This window comes from Spermophilus citellus, assembly GCF_964194105.1.
Source record: "Spermophilus citellus genome assembly, chromosome: 3".
Taxonomy (NCBI): domain Eukaryota; kingdom Metazoa; phylum Chordata; class Mammalia; order Rodentia; family Sciuridae; genus Spermophilus; species Spermophilus citellus.
The window spans coordinates 220150456-220165876 of record NC_138184.1 but is presented as its reverse complement, the minus strand read 5'-3'; the positions used below and the strand labels follow the sequence as shown (position 1 = coordinate 220165876).

Below are 15421 nucleotides of genomic sequence, written 5' to 3'. Positions count from 1 at the left end.
TCCTTCTGCCACCTTGTGCCACCATGCCCAGCCCTAAGTCTGTTACAATCTCTGCTCACCTTAAACCTCACTTGGACCATGTGAGAAATGGAGTACTACTATTCCTTCTCTCCTATCCTCCTATTCCAGTCTGTCACTCCAGCCTCCATCCCACAATTAAATAAGCTAGAACCAACACTGCTTGGTAAAGACTCATCTGAACATGAGAAATCAAACCCAGGGCTATGTCAATGTATGAGAAAGAGGGGCAGCAAAATAAGGGGTCTTCAGTTCTAAGTATGCCTTGTGAGGGCAAGGAACGACGCAGGACAAGGCCCAAGAAAATGAAGATACGTGGCTCTGAAAACTGAGCATCTACAGAAACAGACACCAGGCAGGCAACAGTAACAAATATGAACATTTATTTGGCACCTCATGGCAATACAAATCTTGGCAGTGGGAAGTGGAAAGGCTAGATCACTCAAATACGCCCATCCTACACTGACCCAAAGGGAGCAAGTCTTCAAGCCACCCGCTCGCACAACAAATGTTTATTGAGCACCTTGACTATTGCATGTGTGCATTCTGCTAGGCACCATGCAGGATGTGAAAGAAGCTGTCTCACAGATGGTATGTCTTCAAGAAGCTAAAAATACCAGTGGACAAAAACAGAACACCTGGAAAAACACAAGTACAAATACTCAACTGTACAATGTCAAAAGGGAAATTTTGTCAAAAAGTAGGATTCTAGAAAGGGTTGGCTGCTGGCCTCCTTTCTTCATTCAACGAACATTTACTGAAGATTTAGTAAGCGCGAAGCACTGGGTCCATACAGGTTAAGAGAGCCAGGGTTCCTGCCCTGTTGGAGCTTATAGCCTAGCAGGAGATATAAAAACAAACAAGTAAAACAAACAAATATTACATGTAATTACAAGTTGCAATAAGTGCAAGGAAAGAATGAAACGAGCTGGACCCGCTGGTGAACACCGTAATTGCAGGTTCTTGGAAGGCTGAGGCAGGAGGATCAAAATTTCAAGACCAGAATCAAAAATGTGGCAAAACCTCTTCTCAAAAAATAAAAAGGACTGGGGGATGCAGTTCAGTGGAAGCATGCCCCTAGGTTCAATCCCCAGAACCAAAGAAGAATTAAACAGAAAGCAGTAATAAACAGAGAAGACTGTTTATAGACCACAGGTTGGGAAGGCCTCCATGAAGCTCGAAGAATAAGATGCTACCGCAGGCAAGAGCATTGGGATAGAGAGCTTAGAATAGCTGAGACACTAAGAGGCCACGGGGTTAGAGCATAGTGAGAAGCCACTACTTAATAAGGTTCAAGTGGAAGGCAAGGGCCATATCTCACAAACCAGGGTAAGGAGTTTGAATTTTATGAGGTGTAACAGGAAGCCAAAGAGTTCCAAGCAGGAGAATGACATCATCAGATTTATATTTAAAAACAAAAAATGGCCAGGCAATGGAACATGCTTTTCAGCCCAGTGACTTACGAAGCTGAGGCAGGAGGATCATAAGTTCCAGGCAGCCTCAGGGAACCTAGTAAAACCCTAAGTAACTTACCAAAAACCTGTCGTTTCCCCCCCCCCCCCCCCGCAAAAAAATAATAAAAAGGGCTAGAGATGCAGCTCAGTGGTACAGTGTCCCTGGGTTCAATCTCTAATACCAAGAAACTAAAATAATGTCCCCCAAAACATAATGAACAAATAAAAAAAACCCCAAAACCATTCTGTTATGTGAAGAATAGACTGGAGGGGGTAAAATGGAAATGGAAAAGAATGCCTTAAGAACAAGAAGGTTTCATAGAAGCAGAAATAAAGTTTCTAGGTTTGAAAGAATAATAGTGTATGTGGTAATATCCTCACTGAAACAGAATGGGAGGGGAGAGAAGACCACATAAAATCGAAACAAGTCTGACAAAGAAGCAGAGTACAGGAGCCAAAGGACCCACAAAGGGGCACCGCCCACTGACATGGCAGCACTGAACAGGAGGAAACACAGGTGAAAGGAAGAGACATGAAGGAGGGAGACAACAGTGGGAAGCTATTCCAGAAATCCAGATGTGAGGTTCCCTTTGACTGCTCGGACATGAGAACACTACGGAGGAGAGAGAAAGCAGACACGTGGCAGGTCGGTGTGAGGAGAACACCACCCTCTTGGCCTTTTGCCCACTCTCCCCACACATTCACTTCAGTAACCGCTGGGGGGGGGGGGGGGGAAGGCCCAAGGAAGCTCTTTAACACTCCCAGGAGCAAAGCAAGCAGACCCAACTGCTGATGAAAGGCTGGCTTCCTGAAGCACAAGGAAGGGCGAAGTGAGAAGACTGCTGTTCACAGGGACCCGCGGTCCTGAAGGGAATGTACAGGCACTTCTGCTCACTGTAGAGGGTGTGTCTTTCAGTCACATCTACCTTTTTTCAAAGCCAAATGAAAATGTCTATGTTAACTTAGGACACCCTCCAAACTCTCACTCTGGGACAAACGGTGTTGGGAAATGAAACAAAGAACAGATATGAGACCATCTCTGAGACATCATTACTACTGTAATAAGAGTGATGACCAAAGTGCTCCGCAGAAGCCCTGGGGGCCGAAGTAACAAACACTAAGAAACCTGCATGCCCTCCCCCACAATGGTACTGTTCATAGCACTGCCTGCCAGGCTCTTTGATTGCAGCCAAAACATTCCTGGCAACAAGTTCAGCCAGAGCCAGCTCTACAGGGAGAGCTTCACACAAGAGGAGCTGGCCTGGAGTCCCCCACACAAAGGCGGAGATGACGGGCACTGGAAACAAGCCTGGGGGGGTCCCCATATCCCTGAGGGGGCAGAACAGAAACTGCATCTGGAAGAAAAAAGGCTCTATCGTGCCTCTGGTGGTCCAGTGGCTGCCAACAGCATGGACGATGGGGAGGTGAAATCACGTGGGAGGGTATCCTGGGAACAGGTAGAGGTGACGGCACAGAGTGCTGCAGTACTCAGACATCTCCTTGCATCGGTGGAACTCTGTGCCAGGGGCGTAGCCTTCACGCTCCTTGATGAGGGCATTCACCTGGAAAGGTAGAGCCAGTGGTCCAGAGTCTGAGATCAGTTTGTGCTTTCACAACAGCAGTCCAATACAAGAGAAGAGAGCCTAAGAGAAGTGGTGCAAGGAAAAGGAAGGGAGAATGCTACGGAGATGCGAGGGCTTATGGAGCCGGCCCATGCTGACTTACCTTAACCAGCATGTCAGCCACATGCATGTCACAAGCCCTCTCAGAGAACACCTGAGCGAGTGCCTCAATATACCAGGAACCCCGTTTGGTATTCCGCATGGCAGCAGTGCCTGAAACCAGAAAGCATGAAGGTCATGGGGAATCCTCCCCAATACAGGTGACTTTCATGGTATCTTGTATCCTGCAGTATGAAAAATTCAAGCCCAGAGTATATCTTCTGGGTTACCTACTGGAATTCCAAATACCTTTGAGGCAGGCATAGCCACAAATCATGTCAGAGCGAGTGGGCAGTCTCATCCTCAGCATCTCCTCTTTCCCAGCATCACTCTCCTCACACCCGGGCTTCTTTCCATCCTGCTGGTCAACACCGCGATCAGTCTCGTCTGTAGAAAGGCACACAAAATGAACAAAGATGTTACTTTCTCCCGTCTCTAGCAGCCTGTCACAGGTAAGCCCAGTTCCCTATAACCTTGAATGGGAAGAGTCATCTCCAGCTGTTGTCTCCAACCTATGATAGATGAATTTAAAAACAAAAGTTATTACTTTCCCAGCATGCCTCATTATCCAGGGGATGCCTACTAGGCCAGGCACTGCACTCAAACACATGCATATATACACGGCGAGGCAAAAAAAAATCATCTAAGTTCAATTGGAAAAATACCTAGAAGTCACAGTGCTTTGGCTGTAAAAAGCAATAGAATATTGACACACTCAGTTTTATTACATAAGCAAAAACCAAAAAATGCTATATAAAAATCATAACTTTAATCTATATTATTGGTAAAATAAGCTATAAAACTAATCATGATCAGTAGTTCCCATGGTGATTTTGATATCTTTAAAGCACTTACAACTTGTTTAATTTTACAAGATAGATTATAGCAGGCATCTAAGATTTAAGAGAAATTTTAAAGAGGAAGAAATTAAAATAGGAATAATTTATTTTTTTCCCTCAAAACTGAAAAAAGAACACCATTATTCAAGCTCAGTGGTAGTGTCATAGCATCACTGAGCACATGCCCAAACTCTTGACTTAGAGCTTATCTACCCTAAGACAGATTCTTATTTTCAATGTTGCTGTTTCATTTGGGGGGAGGCAGGAGTCCTGTTGGTAGAAAGGGAGACAGGGAAGACCACAGGTCAATAGCAGAGGTGTGTGCTCTTTCATAGTATTTCCTGCTCCACGCAACATTCAAGAGCCTGGTGAAAAATTGTGGAAAAAAGGACCAAGATTCATTGATTCAATAATAGGTCACTGAGCAACGGCCATGTATCAGATGCTGTTTTATATGAAGCCCTAAGGATATGGTAAAGGAAAAGTCACCTTATGAAACTTCCACTTCAATTGAGATGTTAGTCAACTTGGCAGGGGTCATACTTTCATAGACATTAATTATATTACCAAATGTAGCAGAAAGAAAGCTCAAATTTTCAAAGGAATAATCAACTACTGTTCATCCTTTAATTAATACAGTTTTGAGAGACAAGGGGAAGAGGAGGAGCAAAGATTCAGATTACCCCAGGAAAGAGCAATTGCCCTATCCAGATTCAGTTCTGTATTCATCTCTGAATTCAGAAAATGACCACTAATGTCATATTTATTTCACTTTGCTGGTTATGACTCCTAAAGGAAATGGGCCAAGATAAGTATGTCGTTCAAGAGACAGGGAACTCCTTTCTTGCCTTCACATCACAGATCTATCACTCAGTAAATGCTACTGGTTCTTTCTTTACAATATCTCCTAATGTTTTCCATATTACTGCTACAATTTCTTAGGCAGGTAAATTTTCATTCATTCAGTCAACATTTGTAAGTGCCACCAGGACTTGCTCTGGACTTGGGAAAAGCACAGTGAATGCAAAACTAGGTTTGTGTTCTCATATGCTCTTAGAGCAGCTCCCTCACATGGTGACCTTCCTGGGGGAAACTCAACATATTATTTCTTTCTTAAGCTCCCAACAGCTCCATACTGTCATCTGTGGAAGTTCAAAATCTCAACTGTGAGTAAAAGTTTGTAATCAGCTGGACCTACTTCCTGTGATCATACACACCACAGGAAATGTCAGCTTTTTAACTGGATCCCACAACTGGGGTTAGGGGGAATGTGTCCTTTTTACTCTCAGGTGCTTGTCACATTATACTGTTCCTTTCCCTTGGAAAAACTCTCCAAAGACTTTACCAAAGATTTACCTATGTAAATCATATATCCTGGATCCAAATTAAGCCTTACCCTAGCCACAAAAGTCTTTTCATACTAACTGCACTTAAAATGATGTATTCTTACTAAGTATTTCCTCATATGTGTGGTTTCTAATTTTGCTCATGCTTGAGAACTAGTCTAAAGCTGCTACGTGTATATTTGCTTTAGTTTCCAGAGTAACTGCGAGGTTCTTTTGCTTCTGTGATAGTATCCGGTGTAGTATTAGTCATGTTGTAGGGCCTCAGTAAACTACATCTTTGGTGATATCAGATTAGGAAAATAATGTTAGCTATTATATAACAGCTTCAAAAATTTGAATGGTTGGACAAAATGAACTTCAACCCAAACTATAAGCCCCTTGAGGGCAGTGACCACATTCTAACAGTCATAGCTAGCTTGGTAGATTTACCCTAAATCAGGTACTGTGTAAACTTGCCTTTCCATGCACTATTCTATCTAATCATCACAACTACCTTATGAAATAGGTATAACTGCCTACATTTTATTTAAAGAAAACTGAGGCGAAGAAATGTCAAATAACTTCTTTAACTTCCAATAATTACTAAGCAGCAGAGTCAGAATTTGACTCCAAATTTAGAACTCTTAATTACTACTGTTTTCCTCCAGGGTGAGAAGCAGGCCTGTGGTGTCTTCTGAGCCTTGTCATGCAGGCCTGCCTCTTAAAGGGGTAAAACAGACTGCAGGAAAAAAGAAGAGCAGCTCAGGAAAGTCCAAGGTTGAAATGGAGTCTGTATTGTTATCCTGTGTGGTCCATGAATGATAAAAAGGAAGCAAGAATGGAAGTGTAGGTGAACAGAGAAGTACAAGGGGGAAGACAGAAGGAAAGAGAAAAGAGGAAAGAGATAAAATGTGAGGAGAAGTAGGAAGAGAGAGACAGAAAATCCTTAACTGGAATGATTAACAACAAAAAAAGTGTATCAGAGTTAATAAGCACAGAGAAGAGTACAAGTTCTCAGAAAAAGGGGTGAAGACACTGACAAGAGAACTCTGAGAATAGGCTATGGTGGTGCACAGAGAACTGACCAGCCTGAGAGCCAGGGGCTGCCCAAGTCCCAGCACACCCCATGCATTGGGAGACACTTACAGAGCAAGAGAGGCGGTGGCAGCAGTGAACAGAAGGAGGTGCCCAAGGGATCCAATAGCACCTGAGAGGAGCAAACAGGAAAGTGAGAGCTGGTGGAGGCTGCCCAGGAGCCATCACCCAGGTGCCGGTCTGCCAGGGCACTCACCTCCACGGCAGGCCTGGATGAAGAACATTTTCGGCTTGTTCTGTAGGCTTGGACAGTTAGCGTTGTCAAAGAGCCGAAAAACCTCTTGGAGCTGCGGAGAGAAATAAAGGAGAAGAGAGGATAAGTTGTGAATAAGGACTCCAGAAGTTCTATACATACAATAGTAACTGCTGCTATAAAGGAGGTCAGGCGGGAAGTGACGCAGCTTAGGTCCAACTGTCAGCTTCCCCTAGATTACACGCACCTGCAGCAGTTTGCCGTCCACACCATAGATGCTGCCCTCCACACCATGTGAAAGGAGTGCCACTATGCAGGAGTCTGTGACACGGTGTGCAGGTAACTGTGCAAAATTCTGGAGTTTCTCTTGCATTTCCTAGAAGAAAAATACCTTTCAGAGTTGTTTACTGACATCAGCACCAATATAAATACCAATCTCTAGTTTCTGTTTGAAACCCTAAACTATTAGAAGAAAAACACCTTTCCGAGTTGTTTACTGACACCAGCACCAATATAAATACCAATCTCTAGTTTCTGTTTGAAACCCTAAGCTATTAAAGATAAAATGTTTTCTGTATCTTCCTGTAGCAAATGATAAGTCAACCCTTTGAGAGGCTAAAGAAAGCTATGCACTTGCCAGAAAAATGCACAAGAATTCAGACACAAAACTCTGCATATAGATTCACAGACTCACTGGGAAAGGTTACAAACTCCTAGACTAAAGCAAGTCCCTAATGAAGCTATTCCTGAGCTGGTCAACTGTAATTTGTTCCCTGACAATGAACCAGATCCTTCATTTGAACAAATGACCTTACAAATGACACAAGGGGGACCATTATTCAGCTACAGGTAAAAAACATTGCTCTGTGACAGGGTTAATATCACCATGACAGAAAGCATAGCAGAATTTATATGCTTCTTTCTGTCAGGGACTATAAATATCCAAGAGACAATGAAAACGTCTGCATAAAACATTTTGCTTAAGGAAAGCACACTGTGATGGACGATTCCACACAGGGCAGACTACATATGTGAATTCCGATGTTAGTCACCTAGGAGTGAATCAGGGTCCATAGATTAGAGCAATGGTTAGCCTCCTGAGGCTCCAATTTCCACACAATAGGAAAATAATTACAAGCAAATGTTCTTAGTTTGTGAAGATTAAATGAACTATTGCACAGAAAGGAATCAATCACTGTGTCTGTCATTATAACATGCATGTCTAATAGAGTAATCATGTTACTTTAAAAAAAACCTATTATGGATCAATCTTGTAGTTTGAATGAAGATCTTGTTTATCTTGCACAAATGCCTACAGGAAAATCACTAACTTAAACATTTGGTTCATCCACTAGAGAGTTATATATTGTCTTACAGTATAATAATTTTCAAACCTATGTCTCTCTGGGTCTTCTCTCGTACCTGAGATGAGCAGAGAGAAAACAAATTCATTTGATTATGAATTTGAAGGAAATTTAATGAAAATATGCTATTCTAGGCATAACAGTTATTGTCCATATATATTTACCATCCACTCATCCCATAAAGACCACATTAGTACAACATATTTTACTGGTTCCCAAAGTGTGATCCCTAAAGCAGCAACAGCAACATCAGATAGGAACTTGTGAGAAAGTTTCTGCTGCAAACTGTTAACAAGCCCTCCAGCTGATCCTGATGCTATAAGTTTGAGATGTACTGATCTATTTGTTTGGAATAATACTTCTGTTTGCATATAATTGAAATGTAATATAAAAGAGTTAAAATGCATGGCAATATAACTTGAAATAGACAATCTTTTCTTTAAAAAAAAAACAACTATTTTTCTATCTTTGGGGTAAATAGAAGCCAACTATAATGGAAATCTTAAATTAATAAAAGATCCAAAATTAATTTGTTTATGAAACACATAATTTCAAGAGATAACATGCTTGTGAATGTTCCTTTAGAGTTGACCACTAGTAGAATTGAACATGTAATAGTTAAGAAGTTACTTTTGCTTGAAGAATGGAATAAAACATATACCCGGGCATCTAGTCATAAGTATTTTCAACTTCATAAAATTATTAGGCCAGTAAATAGAGTATAACAAAACCCAAAGTAAGAACATACATACTTTGTAGCTAAATTTAATAAGATTAAACTATTCAACAAATGCAGATTAGTTATTTGGAGGAATTTTTCCACAAGTAGAATAGCTTAAAATAGGATCTGTAGATTTATTTCTGCAGTACTTCTATAAATAGCGGGATTCTTAGCTCTTGGGTGTGTTTTGGCTGGGGGTTGGGAGACACGTGAAAAGAACCTGTGAATCCTCTGAAATTACACACAAAATTGTAAGGATGGCTGCATTTTCCAGGGATGATCCAGCCTGTCCCTACATTCTCAAGGCAGTCTGTGATTGGAATGTAATTTAGAAGACATTAGCACATCAGAAAAGGAGCTTTGCCACTTCAAAATGTATCTCCATTTCTTAATGTCCTCATTAGGTCTAACAACCTCCTGAGGTACAAGGTAAAAGCAAGAATGCAAAGAGATACTGAAAATAAACCTGGGCGGAGAGAGTTCTGGTGTTCTCTTTAGCACTATCAACAGAAGAGTGTTCACTATGAATAACTGTATTATTCCCTGTTTTCTAATGGAATTTAAAGTAAAAAATGTCTGACAGGCGAAAAAGAAGACCTTAATGTTTTTTGATGCTGAATAACTACACAAGAGTAGTCTCTTGAGAGGTTTACCAGGAAGCACACGCCGGGCAGATGCCCAGTGCATCAACTATGACACCCACGGTGATCACCTAGTTTATGACTCATGCAGCTCTTGCCTACACACTCTTCTCCCTGCCTAGATGCCACCATTCTCCTTTGCCTTAGTAGCCTCTTTAAGTCTCACCTTCCTCATTTATCCTTCAGACCACATCTTCCAGGGGGTTCTTCCTCTTTGCTCCTACGGAAAATGGTGTCTCTAATCCTGCTTGGTCTTTAGGAATAAAAAGGGATGCATTTCCTTTTTAGAAGACATTAAGACTCCTTAATCTATCTCAAGTCCCTTGAATTCAAGGCCCACATTTTAAAAATTTCTGATAGCTAACAGTCCCCCTATAAGGTGCTCAAAATTAAGCCACATTGCAACTCTAGTTATAGAACACTGTTCCCAGAGAATTCAATAGTTTCTTGAATCTGCATCAGGTTTGCCATAAATGGAAATGGCATTTATTAAATCTACTGAAAGTTTCAAAATACAGCAGTAAACAGCTGATTTGGTGACTCAGTATTGTATCTTTAACTATTATGCACATAAAGCCCTTTATCAGTTGTGTACGATTTAGAAAACCATCACATAATAGACTCCTAGTGAAATGAATGGCTGAACCAAAACCTCTGAGGAAACATACACAGTGTACATTTTGTGTCAGTGACCTTGTCACAGGACTCCCTCTGTAGTGACTGGTACACGGGCTACCCTTGTCCCTGCATGGCCAGCAGGCCTCTCTGGCAAGTGTGTGACCTACTTCAGTACAAGACAACTGAAGATGCTGTTCTGCTTGGCTCTTATGGAGAAGCTGGCAAAAACTCCAGAGGACAACACCTAGGTACCCGCTGACGAAAATGGCCGCAGCCAAGTGACAGCAGATGCATGACTATTCCCACAGAAGCAGGACAGCTGGGGAACAAACAAAGGACACAGAACAAATGCTAAACACAAAACCAAGATTCTTTGCCTCAACAGGACAAAGTGAATCTCCTAGAAATTTTAATGTCACCATTAACAACCCCAAAGGCAAGTTTAAGGAAGTATTATTATGGAATCAAAATAGAGTTCATAATAAACCTGTATATAAGTGACTGTTAATTTCAAGAGAAATTCTAAAGGCAATGAAATCAGTAGTGGTGCAGCTTGGTCACTGAGGTTAATGAGGAATAACCCTAATGAAACTGCTTATGGTCTGAGAATCTAGTCTGGAAGCAATCTACCCACAAAAGGACTTGGGGCCATAACCCCATAACATATGGGGAATATGATTTGAAAGAATTATATCTTCTAAAGTAATCATTTAACAAATAATTAAGCTCCTAAGCAATGGTATCAAGCAAGAATAAATGTCCTGCATAGTCCCAGTTTATAAATATCTTCTCTGAGTTAGTTAGGGTGAATCCCAGTATCTCATCACTTCCTGAGAGGCTGGGAATCAAGTTTCTGAATATGTAAAAGTGAGAACCTAACCCTGGACTATTATTACTCCATGAAAGCACAGCTACTCTGAGATGTCAACACTGATACAGCTGGATGGTTCTAATTCTTTTTTACTAGATTGCAAAGTGAAGAGCACAACAGTAGTGACGCTGCGAGTACATAACCTCTAAGACACATCTTGCAGGCACAGAGGCAGCAGACTTGTCTGGCCCCCACGTGTTGCCCAGTCATGTGATTTACATGCCAGTCTTTCCAGTCTCAGGTACCTGTGCAGTCTGGTCATGCAGGACATGGACATTGTAGCCCAAATGTTTGAAGAGGGTGACTAGAGTACCGTGGTCCACATCCCCTCCAGAGCGAAATTCCAGTTCTTTCTCTCCAGTGAACAGCACATTACTCAGCACCAATGCCAGGCCACGAGGCCGAGACTGCAACCTGTAGGCCTGGGGAGTGGGGGCAAGTTAGACCTTGAGCTTCTTAATGACAGGAACTATGATACCCAAAGACATAATCTTCTTAATTTCACCAGGTGAATAAGAGACCCACTCAGAGAAGGCATCCAACCAGCAATGACTTTCTGACTAATAAGGCAGTTAGAAAATGTACATGAAAACTAGGTTCAAAGACTCATGAAAGTGTATCTAATTTCCAACTTTCTTGCCATTACACAAGACTCACCAACTGGCAGTGTGCTTGATAAAACTCAGGAGTGCAAGGCTTCACTTGAAGGCAAGGAGGACCATCTCCATTATCTAGGGAGTGTTCCATAGTGTCTGTGTTACAAAAAGAAAGCAAAAAAACTTGTATATAATTCAAACATCAATTCTAGCAGTTAATTATAATATTAGACACCCCTCTGAACTGAGGTTTTGATAAATTTTGGTCTCTTATTCCCCTGACTGGTAAACTCCAAGAGGGCACAGGTCCTGTTAGCTTCAGCTCACAGGGGATCCTCTACACTGGGCTTATGAGTAGTGGGTACTCAACTTGTTTAATGTCTGAAAAGGTGATCTGATAAATGCCTGTTTTTAACCACCAGGCTACACAATTAGTATGTTGGTAGCCCCAAACATAGTCTTTTCTCATTCAGTTTTAAAGAAAAGATAAGTCAGTTGGGTAGAAATTTTCTACCAATATAAGTTGCTCAACAGGCCAATCATCATAAAGAATATTAACTGTGATGGAAGGGAAATGGGCCCAGCTAATGCACTATTTAAATTGTCCTACTAGTCCTTAACAAATTCACTGCAGGAATTGTTCCCAGTATGAAATATGTCTTAGTTAAGGAAAAGCCAAACACTAGTCAAAAAAAGAGAAATCAATGTGTGAGACTCCTTTTAACCCATTAATTCTCACCTGACGACAGGCGGAGCTGCTTGTGAGGGGTACAGGACTCACATACTGGGAAAGGGAGATTCATGTCGTAGTCACAGCTCAACTGTAAAAAAATTTTAGGACTCACCATGATACACCTTAGGGAGAAGTTTCAGTCCAAATAAAATAAAATCTAGTTTCCCCACCCTGTCCCCAAAAAGTCCTTTCCAGCCAAAGTAACCCTTCCCCAAATCTCAACATGTCCAGGGCTCCATACCGGTGGGAGTACATGCTGAAGACCAGAGAGAGTGGTGAGTAATAGATCCTCCAGGTGCCCCTGCTTGGTCTCCCTCAGTGCTGCACAGAAAGCATCAAAAGCCTGGGGACCCCTCTTGGGCAGCAAGTTGAGGAGCTCCACATTCTGGCTGAAACTGCCCACTTTGGCCTGAGAGACCAGAACAAACCATGAAATCACAATTATCTAGTTATAATCCCATTTTTTACATAAGCTTTCTAGTAGTTTCCTCATTCATCTTAAGAATTCCTTTTACAGAAAAAGTTATGTACAGGTGAAGTCTTTTCCATTATGTCTTTTCTTTCAAATTCTCTATAGTTAGGAAGGCACTTCCATATCCTTAGCAAGGCACTATGGGTTTCCACATTTTATCATCTTCTATTCCTACCCCTAAGACTAATTTATCTCGTTGGCCCCTCTCTTTTGCCTCCAGATACCTGGATCAGCTCCCTCATTTCCAGAGTGATGATGTCCTTCTCCAGGAGATGTTCCAATAGTTCACTCAGCAACAGCTGTTTGGCTAGCACCACTCGGTTCTTTTTCAGAGTCTCCTGATGGTCAGGATGCATACCATAAACCACTGATATCCTATAGACAACAGTAAATGAAAAGGTAGTCGAGTACAAGTTGGGACAAAGAGTAGAGGAAGAGCCATGGAAAAATAAACAAAAAGGGGACTTACAATAACAAAGATTAGGCTCATTATACTGAATTTGGTTAAAATCAAAGATGTACTAAGCAGTAATAGTACACCAATCCTAAAGGAATAATGTAAAATTCTTTGGGGAGTACATTCAACTGAGGCTATCTGGGATGAATTGTCTGACTGTGGGATAAAAATATCTTGATACCAAATACAAGCACACATATATTTAGAGAAAGGATATATCTCTGTCAGACCAATATTAAGAGAGTTCCAGAAAACATTCATATTATTAATCTAAAAGTAATGTAAGTTTAAAATGACCTTGGGTGAGGAATAAAATAATTTAACACAAAGGCAAAATCTGAAGCCAATGGCCAGATTTAATAGTCACATGCTTTCTAGATTACTCAAACGAAGTTTTTTAAAACCTTTAAGTTACTGTGACAAAATGACACTAGAAATGATCAGAATCCTATCAGATGTAGTGATGAACAGTGTCACTTGAAATTATACTGCAAGGTTAAATTACTTTGGTAATTTATTGAGATATCTGTATTTCAAAGATGTTTTAGTGTTTCTATCAATTTGGGAAGAGACTAACTTCTGCTTATGAATTAAAGACTCCTATTTCCGATATATTATCTAGGTGCCCTTGTATGTAAATGCACAACATTAAAGGCTTGTTGGCAGTGAGAAAAGAATAAAAGGTCCATCACACAACCTAAAACCTAGTTAATTAAACCTTAATCCTGACTTCAAAAAATAATAAAATTTACAAGAAAAACATGCATCTATAAAATGGATGTACTTGGACTAGATATTTATAGTTAGAGGGAAAAGCAGAGTCTGAGAGGAATTGAGATATCCAAGAAGAGAACAAGTGGGCACCTAAGACAGAGGAGATATTTAGAATACTCCTGCTATTACAAATGTGGTTCATAAGCAACAGATCTCTTATGATTGGTAACAACCCTAAGGAATTTGAGATAAAGATCAGTCTTTAAAACTTTCTCTTCCGTTAGTTTTCACAAGGGCCATTCCCTCTAGGTCCTCTCTGCCTACCATGCTTCGATTTCTTTTGGAAGACCTTTGGCCTGTCCTTAAAGTTGCTACTGAATTAGGACTCCCCAAAAAGACTCTCCTCCCTAGGCAATCTTATCCATTCTCACAACTTATTCAATTTCCCTCAAGTACCAGACTTGGTACTTAAATTTTCAACCAAAAACTTCTCGGTTTTTATCGAAAACGTGGTCCACTCTCTGTACACCTGCTCCCAATGTGAACTTTTCAAAAGTTTCCAAACCTTCAATTTTTAAGACACAGTTGCAAGGTGGGGGCAGAGAACCAAGGGAGTCCTAAAGTTTTGATTCTGTGTGCTTCTGAAGGTGCCTGTTCCGAAATTCTGGGTTAATCCCCAGTCCTGGTCCTGGTTTGGACCAAGACCATTACAATATATCTTTCTCGTTTACATCTGTCTCATTACAGATCAAGGCAGAAGTGGCGACTTGCTCTGAGACTCAGGAGCCTCCCAATCTTCCCAGAGTACTTAAACTTCAATGCTTATGTTGAATTCTTCTTAAAAACTTGGTCATTATATGGAAAGCAATGCAGGTCATGAAACTGTCTATCCAAATCAAATGTATATCAGGCAGAACACTTATGTCTGCAGAAAGGCTCATTGGTTTTTAAGGAGAAGAGAACAGTTAGTTCCTCCTCATCACCCAGAAGAAAGGATGGAGACTAGCAGGGCTGCAAAGAGCTATCCTTATGCAGAGCCCCCAAGAGGTGGACAAAGGGAGGCTGGGGCAGTCTTTGCCCACGAAAGGCAAGGCCAAGAGGGCTGCTCGCGCGCCCCTGCGCGGGGTTTGGCTCGGAGCGGCCCCGAAGGCTCCTCAGGGCCTCCCACCCTTGGCAGCTAGCCCGGACACGGCTACTTTCAGGGCTCCAAGAACAGGGGGCGACAAGACTGCACGCTGGGACCGCGCGGTCCACTCTCCTGGACGCCATGAAGGCCCCATTGATCCCTTCCCCTCTCACCTGCGCCTCCGGTCAGCAGCCATTAGCCCCCTTTGCTGCAGGGCGGGAGGGGACCCCGCGCTCGGCGCCGCCATTTCCCACTTTTCCCGGGCTGTGCACGCACCGCCCACAACCCAAACAAACCCAGGGCCGCCACTTCCTCCGCATCCCTCCCCCGACCTCCAGGGCAATCGCGCCTGCGCCTACTGCCCCTAGCCCCGCCCCGATTTCAGGCAGGTCCGCCTTCGTGATGGTGCGTGCGCAACACAGAACTCTTGCCGGGGTCGCGCCGTCCAATGGGAAGAGAGCAG

General features: G+C 42.1%; 1 protein-coding gene across 3 annotated transcripts; it reads right to left on the bottom strand.

The window, feature by feature from the left end:
- Positions 1 to 404: 404 nt before the first annotated feature.
- On the bottom strand, positions 405 to 15295 carry CASP2 (caspase 2). Of its 3 annotated transcripts, XM_081288071.1 has the most exons (11): positions 15132 to 15293; positions 12886 to 13036; positions 12431 to 12598; positions 12196 to 12277; positions 11518 to 11612; positions 11106 to 11282; positions 6893 to 7021; positions 6649 to 6739; positions 3443 to 3580; positions 3198 to 3307; positions 405 to 3034 (listed from the first exon to the last, which is right to left on the bottom strand). In XM_081288071.1, the coding sequence occupies exons 1-11, from the start codon at positions 15203 to 15205 to the stop codon at positions 2903 to 2905; spliced, it is 1347 nt and encodes a 448-aa protein (XP_081144197.1). In that variant the 5' UTR covers positions 15206 to 15293; the 3' UTR covers positions 405 to 2902. The 3 variants fall into 3 exon arrangements, 2 of the variants coding, with proteins under 2 accessions (XP_081144197.1, XP_081144198.1); XM_081288072.1 differs by lacking the exons at positions 405 to 3034; positions 3198 to 3307 and adding an exon at positions 6504 to 6564 and having other exon boundaries at positions 3448 to 3580; positions 15132 to 15295; XR_014021270.1 differs by lacking the exons at positions 405 to 3034; positions 3198 to 3307; positions 3443 to 3580; ... (1 more) ...; positions 6893 to 7021; positions 12196 to 12277 and having other exon boundaries at positions 11145 to 11282; positions 15132 to 15294.
- Positions 15296 to 15421: the final 126 nt, after the last annotated feature.

Coding starts and splice junctions, on each gene's coding strand:
- CASP2 (XM_081288071.1), bottom strand. CDS start 15,205: ATGGCGGCGCCGAGCGCGGGGTCCCCTCCCGCCCTGCAGCAAAGGGGG. Junction 12,278..12,430: donor TTCAGCATGTACTCCCACCG/GTATGGAGCCCT, acceptor ATTTTTTTACAG/TTGAGCTGTGACTACGACAT. Junction 7,022..11,105: donor TGCATGACCAGACTGCACAG/GTACCTGAGACT, acceptor TTTTTCTTCTAG/GAAATGCAAGAGAAACTCCA.